The sequence below is a fragment of the Chinchilla lanigera genome, unplaced genomic scaffold, assembly GCF_000276665.1.
Source record: "Chinchilla lanigera isolate Chin_1 unplaced genomic scaffold, ChiLan1.0 scaffold00012, whole genome shotgun sequence".
Lineage (NCBI taxonomy): Eukaryota > Metazoa > Chordata > Mammalia > Rodentia > Chinchillidae > Chinchilla > Chinchilla lanigera.
In genome coordinates, this window is record NW_004955413.1 from 5371441 (window position 1) to 5386410 (window position 14970).

Sequence of the window (14970 nt, forward strand, 5' to 3'; positions counted from 1 at the left end):
AACACCATGAAATACCACCTCACATGTCTTAGAATGATATCAAAAGACGGGGGTGGACAAATGTTTGCAAAGATGTGAATAAAAAGGCATCTCTGTGATCTATGGGTGAGAAAGAAAACTAGTACAGCTGATATGCAAAACTATTCAGAGGCTCCTCAAAAAATGCAAATAGACTACCATAGATCTAGTAGCCCCACTTCTAGAAATATGTAAAAATATATACAGTCACTTTCTAGAGAATGCTAGCCTTCCATGTTCATGGCAGTATTATTAGCAATAGGGAAGACACGAACACAAAGTGTCTGTTGATGACGGGATGGATAAAGGAAATGCACACACATGAGCACATATATATTGGGATGTTGTTTCACTCAAGAAATAGATGTCTTCTCATTTGCAGCAACATGGGTAAATTTGTAGGACATCATTCCTACTGAAATAAGTCAGCCAAAGAATAATAGATACCATACGGTCATATTTATTTGTAGAATCTAAAAAGTCAACCTCCTAGAAAAAGAGTAGAATGGTGGTTAAAATGGAATAGAAGTGAGAAAATAGTGAGATATGTGCGAGTTAAACAATGAATTTTGTAGGTACCTGCTATCACAGGGAGGGGACAATGGCTAACAGTATTACATTTGAAAGTCAAACTTGCTTATGGAGATCCCAAACATTTTTAGTAAGACAAAATAGTTAACTATAGTAGGTAATAAAAAACTTGATTGTAGTAATTATTTCATAGTATATATGTATATCAAGTAAGCATTGTGTTGCTCAAAATATACAGTTCAGAGTTGATAATTATACATTAATAAAGGTAAAGGGTAAAAAGAAGAAATAAGTGGAAGACCTGTATCATAGAATTATGTCACTAAATACACTTTACCAATTAGAAAGTTTTGTGCCTTCTATGTGTGAACAAGTAAAGTCTCTAGTGTAGTCTGTGGAACATGCAAAATGCTCAGTAAATGATTGATTTTGAATGTGTGCATAAGTAAATAAACACATAAGCATGGTAACTAATTTTTTATAAGTGGAATAGTTGACCACTTACCTAAAAACTCTATGGACATCCCTTACACATAATGAAAACATTGTTAGCTATCTGTATAATGATGGATGTCAATTGAGGCACGTACACAGGGAGAATGTTTGACTCATAAATAGATATTCACCATTTCACAAACTGACCCTTGAAGCAATTCACAACGAGCATCATTCCAGCCCCACTGTTGCAATAATGGACGATAATTTAACATAACACAATGTTCATCCTTATCACTGGGCTCATTAGGATGCCAGAATCTGAAAGAGAAAAACCCAGTCATGAATCCAGTAGTGCTATGAAAAGGGTTAGGGACAGTAAAGGAACTGGGGTTGGACTTTGTGGGAGTCAGAGTAATTTACACCCAAATCAGCCCTCCCAATTGCATATGCAGCTTCTCCTCCACCAGCATCTCAGCACTTCCTTTGGAAACTGTGCCCATACCTGTGCCTACTTTGTTGCATTAAAAGCTCCACACCCTGCAGATATCCCAGAGGCTCTCTTCCATCTGTTTATCCTTATGTTCTGTTTCCCGGGGACTGTCAGTCACTGTCAGTCACTGGGGCATATTTATATGATGTAAGGATTTAACCCTAAGCCCTTGTATCACACTGTTTTTCTTTTCTTTAGCATAATGATTGTGGAGTCTGAAGTTGTGTCAGATCTCAGAATTATCTACTGATTCCTATTTCCTTGGACTAGTAAGATCTAAACCTATACTTACGTGGCACTTTCGTTGTATGGTGTCTGATCAACCCATTGCCAATGTCTCTGACCTTGTGGATCTGACAGCCCCACATAGTAAGCAGTTTTAATGTTCATATTCTCAGTTATGAAATCCTAAGAACAGAACACAACAGGAAGCCTTACAATACTCACCCAGAATTGAGTAATTTTGTTTTTCAAAAAAATTTGTACTTATTTTCAAAACTTTTCAATTATTTGTGTACTTGTAAAAATTGATGGGATACAGTGTGACAATACATATACACTTTGTATAGTGATCAGGTCAGGTAGTTAACATTGCCTTCTACCTAAACATTTTCTTAAATTTTGATTGACATTTAACTATATATTTTGGGCATATTGTGATATTTGAAATGAGTTTTATTGGCCATACAAAATGAGAAACAAGGAAAAGGAACAAGGGATGGCCACATAGGGCTACCTAGAAACTCAAGTCCCTGGAAGAACTGGCAGCATTATATAAATCACTTATAAGCCTGATTCTCATTTCATATGGAAGCAATGTCCATGTATGATCACAGTGAACTCTCATTTCAGAGTTTCTTCTCCTATCTTATCACTAGGTGAACATGGTATTCTTTAAAATTATATGTGAAAAGATATTTGCAGATTTAATCATTTTTCTTTAGCTATAACTTAAGAGATACTTTGAATTTCTGGTTGATAATTTAGTTTTATTCCTTATACACCTTCATACTCTTCTCTGTTAGCAGTTCACAATGTATACACACTGAATTAACAAACTGACACTTCAGGGAAGAAATACAGAGTCTGCCAAAAAAATGTGTATCTACTTCAGGGAGAGAAATACTATGAATTTTTTTTCAACTGATGGTGTCACCCTGGTAGGGGGGACCCTAGAAGATGTCATATATCCCAGAAAATACACTACACTGCTGACCTTTAGAGAAGTTGAGCTTCATGTGCAGCAAACTCAGCGACCAAGTTTACCCATGCAACAGTTCACAGTACTAATCAATGGCTGGAATCCAATGGCCACCACTCTAGCACCTCTTGTAATTGTAGAGGTCAAAGGTAACTTGTATTAATCTCATGATGTCTTGATGAGTTTAGTATTAAAATATTTCCATAGAGTTTTCTTTTCCTGAAGTGTATATACACCTTTTGGTGGATTCTATATTTTTGTCCTTCCACTCAACTTGAGAAAGCGTTTAAAATCCACTATTTCCTTTGTGTTCATTATTTATACAGAAACAGAAAAAATGTATAGAATGTGAATGCTGAGGGGCTTGTCCTATGTCTTTTATTGAAATCCTTCTGCCACGGCCCCATATTTTAACCACTTACCAGTCCAAATATTTAAATACAGGATGGCGAAAAATGCTCTTTTGGTTAATTTTTATAAGATAACAAGAAATATAAGAATGACAATCTTATCAAATTTATATAAGAACTAACTGGTTATCCAGGCATGGTGGTGCAGACCTGTAATTCCAGTGCTCAGGAGGCTGAGGCAGGAGGATTGTTGCAAGTTGAAGACCAGCCTGAGCTACAAAGTGAGCTCAAAGCCAGCCTCAACTGCATAGTGAGACCCTGTCTCAAAAAGACAGGGAAAAACAAAAGAATCAACTGGTTGGGATGAAACCTAGTCCGTATGTACACAAATGTGTTTCCTGAGTCATGCTTGGGGTAAACTGTTAAGTGCTTAAAACAGTAAGTCTCCTCTTTGGCAACAAACATAGACCTTAAGCACATAAGGCTCATGTCTCCCTCGTGTCATCTCTCAGGCAGTACCTGCTCTTCCTTGCTGGTGATCACCACCAGATGAGCATCCATGCCAGAGCAGCGTTCTGCACTCTCAGCCCACGATTTTGCTCCAGTTGGATAGAAATAGCAGTAGGAGCTAAATGACGTCCAGTTCTTTGGGCAGCAGCTCCAGACTTTGTCTTCATTGGGAATAAGGACATAAATGTGCAATATAAGAAGACCACTTGAGGAAGTGTAGATTATTGAAAGTATTGAGAACTCTAAAGATAACAAAATAGAAGCTAGAACTTCCATCATCCCTAGACATAACAAACATCCCTGAGGTATGTGAGAAGTTATGTCTACCTCCTGAGGCAGTAATGGGTCAGGGTTCCTTTTTCCTGCAGAAATAGTGTTAGAGAAAGCCAAAGAAAACCTAATGCTTAAATAAACTCAGACTTGGAACATAATATAAAAATTTCCAGGCCGGAATGGAAAAAAGGTGAACATACCAAGAACCTGGAAGTTCTCAAAATTAACAAATGTCATTAACCAACATAATGAAAATATTAGAATTATGTGACAAAGATTTTAAATTAATCATGATAAAATTGCATCAAAAAGAAGGTAAGTATTTTTAAAACAGATGAAACTATAGATTCGTCAAAGAAATAGAGGGTGTAGAGAAAAACGAAATGGAAATTTTCTCATTCAAAAATGCAGTAACTTTTTAAACATTGAGTGAATAGACCCAAGAGCAGATTGACGCTGGTAGCAGAGACATAAATAAATTGTTTGACAAAACCGTAGAAATCACCCAACAGAGACAAGAGACAAAAAAACAGAGTCACGTATCATAATGTTAAATGTGTATGTGCCAAACAGGGGTGTGAACTGCATTAACTAAAACCTGATGCAAGTGAAAGGAGAGTAGAAAACCCCATTATTATAAGTGGAGAAAACCAAACAGAAAATCAGCAAGAACACTTAAGAATTAAACAAAATCATCAACCAATAGAATCATGTCAATATTTTTAGAACACTCAATTACATAATATCTATTTTTATTCATGCCCAGGGAACATGTTCTAAGACCACACACTGAGGACAACAACAAAAACAAGCAAACAAACCTTAACACATTTCAAATAATTAAAATTGTATAGAAAGTATTCCTCATCCATAATTGAAGGAAACTAGAAGTGAAGAAAAGGGGGAAGATGGGAAAATTTCCACATACTTGGAACTGAACAATATAATTCTAAGCAACCCACGGATCAGAAAAGTGTCAGACAAAATTTTAAAAATACAGTTAACTGAATGAAAATGAAAATGCAAGTTATCAAAAGGTATGGGATACTATTCTTCAATAAAAAAGAGCCAATAGTTCTTAGAGAAATGCTGGATTGGAGGACTGGCACAGGAAAAATGCAATGAATCTAGAGGATTTTGTAGTACCAGATAGAACAAGCAAAACACGACACATAAAACACATAGTTGTTGAAGTCAAAGGGACACAGGATGCAAGAGAAAGAGCTCCCTATCACCACAGCTAGAACAGGATAAATGTAGTATTAAGAGGTTATAATCCAAAGTGTAAAACATATCCAAAGACACAAACCATTAAAGGATTTAGTAATTGATATAAAGGAGAAAATCCAAACACATACAATCACTTCAAATAGTTACATGAATATTGATGTCTCCTTTCACTCGCTGTTTTGGTCAAACAATCTGAATATTTCTTTCTAGGGTATTCTAGCATGCACACACACACATACAAACATGAACTTTAATTAGTGATAATATATCAATATTTGCTCACTAGCAGTGACAAATACCCTTACTCATGCACGATGCTAATAATATGAGATAATCTGTGTGCAGGGTGGCATTAAAATTGGAACTTTTTGTGTCATACACTCAATTTTTATCAATATAAAATTTATTTTATCAATATAAAATTTATTATTTAAAATATGATTTTAATGGAAATAATTAATATTGTAATAAGTGAATCATTATCTTCATCAAATGTTTATAGCTAACCTATGAGAAACAACAGTGTCCATGAAAAGTTCAGAATGAAACAAAGGCTGAAGAAATCCAAAACTACAATAAACTTTACACAATCAAGTCTTGCACAGGTTAATATACACATTAAGGAACTCTAGGTCGCATATAATTGTATATTTGTAGCTTATAATGATCATGAGAATGCCTTCTTAATATGATCTATCTGGAAATCTTATTGGAGATACTGATCTGGGGGCCCTCACTATTTCCAGCAACTGAATTCTAGGCAGAGCAAATTTTACCTTTTCTAGATGAATTGCTTCTTTTACACTCTAGTTCTGTGTGCTTCTGTGTGCTTTCTTTGAGAGTCTTCTTTTCTTTAAGAAGCTGAGAATATTTTTGAAAGAAAACTAGAAAATACAATAAAAACCATTTATTTTCCCGATAGCATTATGGCTGTGTTCTCTACTGTTCCTTTCTTGCATTCTTTATAGAAACTTAAAGTAGAAATGCACAATGACTAAAGTAGACAGAGTCTGATTGGAAAAATTTTCCTATTTTCCTAGAGTCAGTAGAAAGATCGAAGTTGAAAGAGGACCTAGCAGTTCTGTCATAATGGATCTAAAGAGACTTGCTATCTTTTATTTCAACACTTAATGTAAGATGCATCCAAAGGGTAAATCTTAGGATAAGGGATTATAGGGAGACAAATACTTGCATTGAAAGATTCACAGACTGAGGAAAAGGAAACTACAATAGTAGTTCAGGAAACTACAGTTCAGGAAACTAATAGTTCAGGAAACTAGGAATTGTTCAGGAAACTACTAGTTCAGGAAAAGGAAAAATTAGCCATCTATGAGCCATTCTTGGTTACCTTAGAGAGTGGAAAAATTTAAAAATAAGAAACATTGACAAAGGACATTGTTCTTTTCCTCTTCTGTCCTTTAACTCTCCCCATGTGACCTGACTCCTACTCCTCAGTAACCCATACCTGCCTGCCTTCCCCAATTTATAGGTAACTCACCTTTCCCTCTATCAAGTGAATTTTGCCAAGTTTTCCTTATATTGAACATTGACATTTGTTCCTTGAAACACGACATTCCTGCTTTTGCTTCCACCATTCATGAAAATCTTTCTTGAAATGCATAACATCTCGGAACTGTTGGTTTATCATCAGAGCATGGGATGCCTTGCACTACAAGACCACAGCTCTCCCACTACCTAACTCTGGGCACTCTGCTCTTCGATGTTTTTTCCCCACCTTTCTCAAGCTGCTTTGTGCACTTTGAGAAGCTCTGCTTCTTCCATTTGTCTCTCTTAAAATGGAATGAAAATTCCCTAGAGTTCCATCCTCATCTTCCATTTTTGCACTAAATATTCTTGAGTGGTGCCATATATTTCTGTTGCGTTACCAGTTGCCTGTGTGTAAATGGTTTCCAACACCAGACCTCTCCTCTGAAATCTCCTGGTAAGATGTACATTTCAAAGGCAACTCAACGAGTCCAAGCCTTAAGGAATCTTCCAACCCAAAGTTGCCTCTTGTCTTATGTGGTCTACATTTTTTAACAGCTTTGTGACTGCTGAGTTTACTAAGTCAGAGTATCAGAGTCATATAACATCCCTGGGTTCTTTAATATTTATATTTAAATACTCATCAAGACTCTATGGCCTTAACTCTATCTGCTTTATCATTCAAAGCCATCTCCTTTTCTCTTTCTTCACTAATACTATCTTAGATGTTGCTTGTTCTGTGTGCTTCACAGAACAATTGGGTTATGAATGTGCCTTCTAAATTTTCTCTTTACCTCCGTTCTCAAACCTCTATAAAAGCATACTTCTACAAGCTGGCCTGGCCAGGGAAGGCAGAAATGTGGCCCCAGTTCCCCTGTCATACCAGCTGGCTGACATCCACCATAAGCCAATATATGCAGAAATCCATATGTTTGTTAGTTTGGGTTTTAGAACACATACACTCCTGAGCATGACAGAAATAATTAGATGGATATTTATCTCAGAAATCTTTCTGGAATATTTCTTCCCACCTTTTCCCTGTCCACCTGCTCATCCCAAAAGACAAGTGTCTGTCCACTCAAAATAGCCCTGGCTTTCTAAATCCTGCAAAGGAAATATAGATGTGTGCTCACACAGGGTCCGATGGAAAGAAAGAGCAAAATCCCCAGTGAATTCCCATGAATTTTATCTACCTAAAGTAAGTTTTCTCTTCACATAGCTGGATAAACCCCTTGTTGAATATGTTTCTAGTGGACACTTTCTTTTCTTTGAGGAAAAGGTGGCTTGTTAGTTCAGCTGGCATACTTACTGATAAAAGCAATACAGAATATGATGGCCAAAAGGAGGAATATCAGCAATGAGACAAGCATCTTGGGAAGAGAAAGATTACTTCTCTGAGGGGTGGGCTTCCCTTCGGGAGCTGAGGAGAAACCAAATTAGTTTCATTATAATGCATTCTGTTCTTATTTCCTCTTCCCCCTTTTCTTTTTCCCTTTTCTTGCATGACACACAATTACTAATTATGTGGAATTTTAAATAAAAAAAGAATAGGAAAGAAATAATGATATTTTTATTGAAACTGCACAAAACACATAAAACCAGGAATTTTTTCCATTGAGAAAAAGTGTTAGTACTTTTGAATATATCTTTTCAGCATAAAAAACTGCATATACACATATGTACATTTGCTTTCATAATTGACAAAATGTATACATTGATTTCTGATCTACTAATTCTCTTACACTGCCATTGTGACCATTTTTCATATTACTGTATATTCTTAACACATTAAATTTACATATTTCATTGTACCTTTAAATATATGCCAGATTATGTCCACTTTACAGCTTTGTGTGTTACAGCAGACATCTGTAATCATACTTCACATTTTTGGGTAAGGTCAGTGTGCAGTCTCCACCTTACAGTTATACCCCATTTTCTCTTGTGGGTGCCATATTTCAGGGGAGGGCACTGATCTAGCTTATAAGAGGCCCTGGGTTCTGTCCCCGGCACTGAGGGAGAAAAGCGCCAAAGAAATAGAAATCATCTTCTTAACTTATGATAGGTTGTTAAGTAGAGAAGAAAAACTCTTCAGTATTACATGGTATAATTTTATTCTTAGAAAAAATATATACATGTTCATGCGCATCTCTATGCAGAAGGGTAACAAAACAATGCACAAATCCCTGCTGCTATACAACTCCATGGTTGCTTAACATGTATCCACAAGCAGCACAATCTGCAGAGTTCTCTACGTTTCCCAGATGCGAAAAGGTCAGAGAAATGGCAACTGACCTCACCCACTGTGTTCACAGATCCCGCGCTCACCCATCACCTCATCAGTAACTCTGATAGAGACCAAAAAAAGTTTTTTTTTTACCTGCAGGATTGTCTGTGTTGGGGCCTGAGGATTCAGCTTTGAACCTCAGTTCAGCATAAGTGATTTCTGCAGCCATGTTGAGGAGAGACCTTCTGCTTTCTCCGAAAAATCGGTTTTATCCCTTCTTTAAAACAGCTCGTAAATGGAAACCAAATATATAGTAAATTCTCCAGTCATTCAACAAGTTGAGAACAGCTGCAGTAAATAGCCCAGGCCTGGGAGAGGTTTCTCTTGAGAATGAGAAAACAACAATGTGGAAACCCTGAGTTAGCAGACCGAGGTCCATTCCCGGGGGCGAGTCCATAACAACTGTGGCCTTCACACGCATGCAAGGCAGCTTGCAAATATTACAGAAATGACCATTCATATGGCAAGAGGAAAAAACAGGAAGAAAAAAAAGAGGAACCAACAGAAGTCTTTCCTAAGAACTGTGCCTCTGAAAGCAATGAAAAAGGGGAGGGGAAGCAGATGTAAAAAGAATTACGATGCGTTATGTTCAGGTACCAACTCCCTACAAAGAATACAATCACCATATCCTACAAACGTGTACTAATAAAAATAAAATTGAAATAAATGAATCAACAAAGTTAAGGAAATGGAAAAAGTGCATGTGCCTCTGTGTACAGATATTGTTACTTACAAATCACACAACCTGACCAAACACTCATGCACATCGCATTCACTCTATTTGTAGCTGCTATCAGGCACCTTCTGGGTACCACATTCTATGAGGACTGTTGCCACAAACTGAGACGTCTGCTTCCCTTCTTGCTAGAGGCAGCTCCCCATAGTGTGGTGGAGAAGGCACAGTGCAAATTTAGCATCTTCTGACCTCTGCTGTTCTTTCTGCTTTCCGCGTTGCTTGTGATGAATTCCCTCAGGCACTGCCATTCATTCTGCCACTGACCACCTCCAGCATTCCCGAGAGCAGCTCTCTGTTGGACACTGAAGGACAAGGGCACTTCCCACCTGCATTTCTCTGTCTCTTCCGCCCCAGAACACTTCAATACATCGCTGCCTCTCACTTAGTTTTCACAAGATAGTTAAATGGAGTCACTGGTACATAAGGACAAACATAAATGGAGTGATAAATATGATGCACTTGCCACAGGGCAAGAGGAAGACATTTTGAAAATTAAATCTTTCCAGTGGGACATTTCCACAGACCTGCTCCCAACATGCCCAGTTTCTCCTCACTCTACTCATTCCCAAAATTCCCCTTTTTAATTTCTCCTTCCTAACTCATTTCAGCATCACACACACACACACACACACACCACTTTGTATATCTGTATTTTATTTCTATATTGGTTTATATATATATATATATATATATACATATGTACTGAAATCCATGTGTTCACACCAATACTTCTAAGTTCAATTCAGTGCAACAGGGTTCATCTTAGTTTCCTCAATCTTCACATTTCTAACTTGTTTCTGTGACAGTAAGAAATCCGTTTTCATTATCTTTATCTCATTTGCTTATTTGATTCTGCAAGATCCCTCTCCTCACTCATTTTGGACTCTGACTCCACACAAAAATTGACCTCGTGCATTCATACCCTTTTCACTCTGCTTGATCCCAGACTCCCTGTACTTGTCCCCCTCCACATGGGTGTTCTCCTTCACCTTCAGAAACTGACTTCCTGCACCAGGCTGCCCTTTGTGGACACATTTCTCAATCCTTGTACCCGTCAGTATGCTGTACCATGCCAGTACCATGTGTGGACACCCATACCCCCGTGTGGTGGTTCTCAGTGCCAGAACACTGTCCTCCCACTGCAGTCATACTTTCCTAGCTTTTGGGGGCTCTGAATGCACTGTCTTGTCAACCACATGCCTGGCCGCGCTGATCCCTGCTGAGTTCTTACATCTTGCGCCAAACCACTGCTGCCCCTCACCCTACCACACACATTTACCTTACCATGTCAGATCCAATGCTTTATTTAGAACTGACACTTTTAAGCTTTTCATTAGTACTTGTTGCAGTACATAATGATTGCACTCATGGGGGGTTGATACACGTACATAGCATATCTTAATTATTTTTACATCCCTTCACCCTCTCCACCTCCATCTTTCAGCTGCCTTCTAATTTTCAAAAGATCTCCCTATGTCCTATTATCTATCTTTTATTTTACCTTAACTTCATTTATATTTCTGATTTATCCTATAAGAGAAACCATGTATTTAATTTTTTTGTTTCTGATTCATTTCACTTAACATCATAGCTTCAAGAAATACCATTTTCCTACAAGATCAGATATATCTTTCTTTATAATAGAGTAATTATTTTGTAAGGAAAGCAAAAAGAACATGACAATAAATAAGTGAAGGATAAGGAAATTGCAATTAATTTGTGGACCCAACAAATACTTGCTGTGGAGATGTGAGCAAGCATCTACCTTCCAATATCACATAAGCTCCTTATATTAAAAAATTGCACTACTGAGGCATGAACCCAGAAGCTTATATGTACTAGGAAAGCAATGTACCACAAAGCTACACCTACATAAACTTTCATTTTGTTAAATATTAGCGCAGGGTCTGAATAAGTTGCAGTGTTTGGGTTCAAACTTTTTATGCTTTTTGAGTAGCTTGAGTAGCTGCAAAGTAAAAAGTATTTTTAAAGTCAGTCTCTCTCTCTCTTCCTTTTCTCCTAAAATAACTCACATAAATGGATTTTACTGTGTCAGAAAAGAACTGCTCAGACAAAATGGCTTACAACATTTTTCCCCTTTTATTCACACCGAATGTCAGCTCGGGGTCAGTGTGGGCAGACTGTAACCCAGCTTGCCTCCTCTCCAAAGGTTTTCTCATTCTGGAGCCAGGATCTCAGAGTAATTCTCTGCATGACAAGTGATGCCATACCATTCTCCAAGAGATTACCCTTCATGCTGGGATTCCACTGTCCAATGTATGTCCCATGGATGAACCTGTGAAGGGGCAGAAATATACATGCTGAGTACAGGAAGGTATATCAAGGCCATCCTTGATTAACCCTTGTACTGAGGGTAGTATAAACACTTGAGAACAATAATACAATGCACTCTTGAGGACTGAATTATTTAATCATGAGGTATCTTGGGTAGTGATGTTAAAAATGGAGCTCAAGTACACTAAGTGGTATGAAAGGTGAACCACTGGGGACAAAGATAAAGTTCTAGAACTTTTGTTTATATTTACTTATGGTTTATGAAAAATAGTCTTTACTAATATCATAGGGACTCAATACTGGTTGTTCATTGCATGTGGTTGGGAACCATCAGGACGGAGGAGTGGAAGCTCATGAGAGGCTCACCAGGCACATTCGCCTCTTGATTCACTCTCTGCTCATGACGTCAGGCTGTAGTTCACCTGTAAGAAAGGACTCCTCTGGCCTCTGTCTCAGTTCCTGGCAGGTAGCCTCTAATTCTTTGGACTTTATGATCTACTAGGATGTCTTTTTATTCATGGTGAATGCTAACTCTATGCTGTCTCATGGTCACCCCTGAACAGTTCATGCTAACAAGATGATTCAGGGTGGAGTCTGACAATGTCGGGAAGAATAATCATATGATTAGAGTCATGAGGCCTAAACCACAGCACATCAGACAGACCAGGAAGGGATGCTGAACACTGAGTTCAACCTTATCAGCAGTGATTCCTTCAATGGTCTCTATGCGATGAACTCCAATAAAATCTCTCTGCACATAATACTCAGGAGATTTCTCAACTTTCAATTATCTGTGTATATTTGCACATTAAATGCTGGGAAAGTGACATATTCATGAAGTCAATGAAAGTTTCACATTTGGGACCCTTCTAGATCTCATATGTCTCTCTCTTTAGCTCTGAAATGTATCGTTGTAAAAAAGAATACTATAATCTCAAGTATAATAGAATCCTGAACTCATTGAATCATTTTAGAAAAGGGGTAAAGATGGGGTGAGATGGGGACCCCTAAATGTTTAGTCAGTGGATGAGGACTGCAGGCGTCACTGGGATCTGAAGCAAGTGGGATCTCGAGGAGAGCATGTGTTTCCCCTGTGAGATACTGCCCACTTGAGTTAGCTGCTGACACAATCATTGTAATGTCACAGTGTTGCTGATTTTATAAACAAAAGATATGTATAATATTTTGTAGCAAGATTGAATGTGATCATTTTAGTTACATGGAAAAATCACTTAAGTGAATTATTTTAGATACTGCTTTTTAAAAAGTATGTGCTCTAATTTTGCTCACTTTGTTAGTGCTATGGAAAGTTTTTTTGTGACTTACCAACTAGCAGATGTTAAAGTACACAAGGAGACACACTGTTCTGGTTTGTGTCTGGATGTCCCCCTAAAGCCTCATGTAGTCATGGGGTGGGCTTCTACAGTTTATGACTGATTCATGGTCCAATGTTGGAATTATGGATATGAGTGCTGTACCGGCCCTGAGGTGGGTAGTTTGCATACAAAGGAAGGGAGGGAAAGAGGCTGGTTGCCTCCACTCCTCCCTTGCGCTCTTGTTACCTTTGCTGTTTTCTGCCACTGCCATGAACTGTTGCCCTCTGCCACGTGCAACTCTGCCTTGGAGCCAGCCAAGGACTGAAACCTCCATAAACTGTGAGCTAAATAAACCTTTCCTTCCTTAATTTTGGGTGTTGAATATTTTGTCCCAGCAATGAGAAGAAAGTAACCGTGACACAAACACACACACACACACTCAAAATCTGTGATTTCAAGGTAAAGTGATTTCATAGTAAAATGGGATGTTTAACAATAAACGAGAAAGCAATAGTATTATAAAAGAAACATGCTATGGGGCAGTATTTGAAAAACTGAATTCAGAAAAAAATGTTATTATCACATTGCAGATTTTTTCTTTTGTCAAAAGTGATTCTGAGGCTGAGCCTCCTTAATTTTTGAAATTATAAAGTGAGGGGTTACGTGTAATAGTGTTGTCTCTCACTATTTACAATAATCTGTTCAAAATGATCAAAGATCAAAATGTAGAACATAAAACAAATAGAACAAAACCTAGAGGAAACATTCAAAGGCATCAAGAAGATCCCAAAAGCATAGACATCAAAAATAAAAATATGTTAGTGGGATTTTATGCCATAAGAGACTTCTAAATAGCAAACAAAAGAATAAAACATAGTCAGTGGAATGTGAAAAAATATTTGTAACTGTATCTAACAATGAATTAATATCCAGAACATATAAGGAATTCAAAATACTCAATGGCAAGAAAGCAAATCATTTAAATTAAAAATTGGCAAATCATCTGAATAAATATTTCTTAAAAATCCAAATATAAATTATAAAAATTACTAACAACCAGGGAAATGCAAATCAAAACCACAGATATGTCATCTCAGTACAGTCAGATGCCTACTAATAACAACGAAGAAGTAGCAAATGTTGGGGAAGTTTCAGAGAGAAGGGTTTGCTTACACACTGTCCCTTGTAATGTAAATGAGTACAGTCACCCTGGAAACACTAGTTTCCTCAAATAAATAAGCATAGATCTACCATAGGACACAAATACCTTAAACAAATATCCTGTGCCTGAGTATAGATCCAAAGGAAAGAAAAGCAGCATATCAAAGGAATACCTACACCTCAATGTTCACTGCTATACTATTCACAGTAGCCAATGTATGGAATCAAGTGAGGTGCCCTTTGATGAATGAATAACAGAACTGCAATATGTATTTGCAATTCAATACATTCTGCCATATACGAAGGAAAATTTATCATTTGCAGCAAGTTGGAACAGAAGGACCTTATTTTAAGTGAAATACTTCACACACAGTAGTATAAATACTGCTGCATCTTCTCACATGTAGTAGCTAAAAGTTGATGTCACAGTGGTTACCATAACTATAATATGATGTGGGGAGGTTCTTTTCTGGCCATGTCTTCTGCACTTTTCTCAAGATTTTAGACACTTTTGACTATTGTTTCACTTCAATAGATTTTTCAATGCATTTACTCTCTATTTTGAGACTCATGTGTGGTTCAAAACCTATTAAATTTGTATTTTTAATTGTGTATGAGAGATCTTCAGTGTTTTTTGCATAATTTTTAT

General features: G+C 37.3%; 1 protein-coding gene across 1 annotated transcript; it reads right to left on the reverse strand.

Moving 5' to 3' along the window:
- Window positions 1-455: 455 nt before the first annotated feature.
- LOC102017859 (C-type lectin domain family 4 member A-like) lies at window positions 456-9236 on the reverse strand. Its single transcript, XM_005378875.2, has 6 exons — window positions 8907-9236; window positions 7836-7946; window positions 5818-5925; window positions 3548-3699; window positions 1770-1885; window positions 456-1305 (listed from the first exon to the last, which is right to left on the reverse strand). The coding sequence occupies exons 1-6, from the start codon at window positions 8980-8982 to the stop codon at window positions 1158-1160; spliced, it is 711 nt and encodes a 236-aa protein (XP_005378932.1). The 5' UTR covers window positions 8983-9236; the 3' UTR covers window positions 456-1157.
- Between the last annotated feature and the right edge of the window lie 5734 nt (window positions 9237-14970).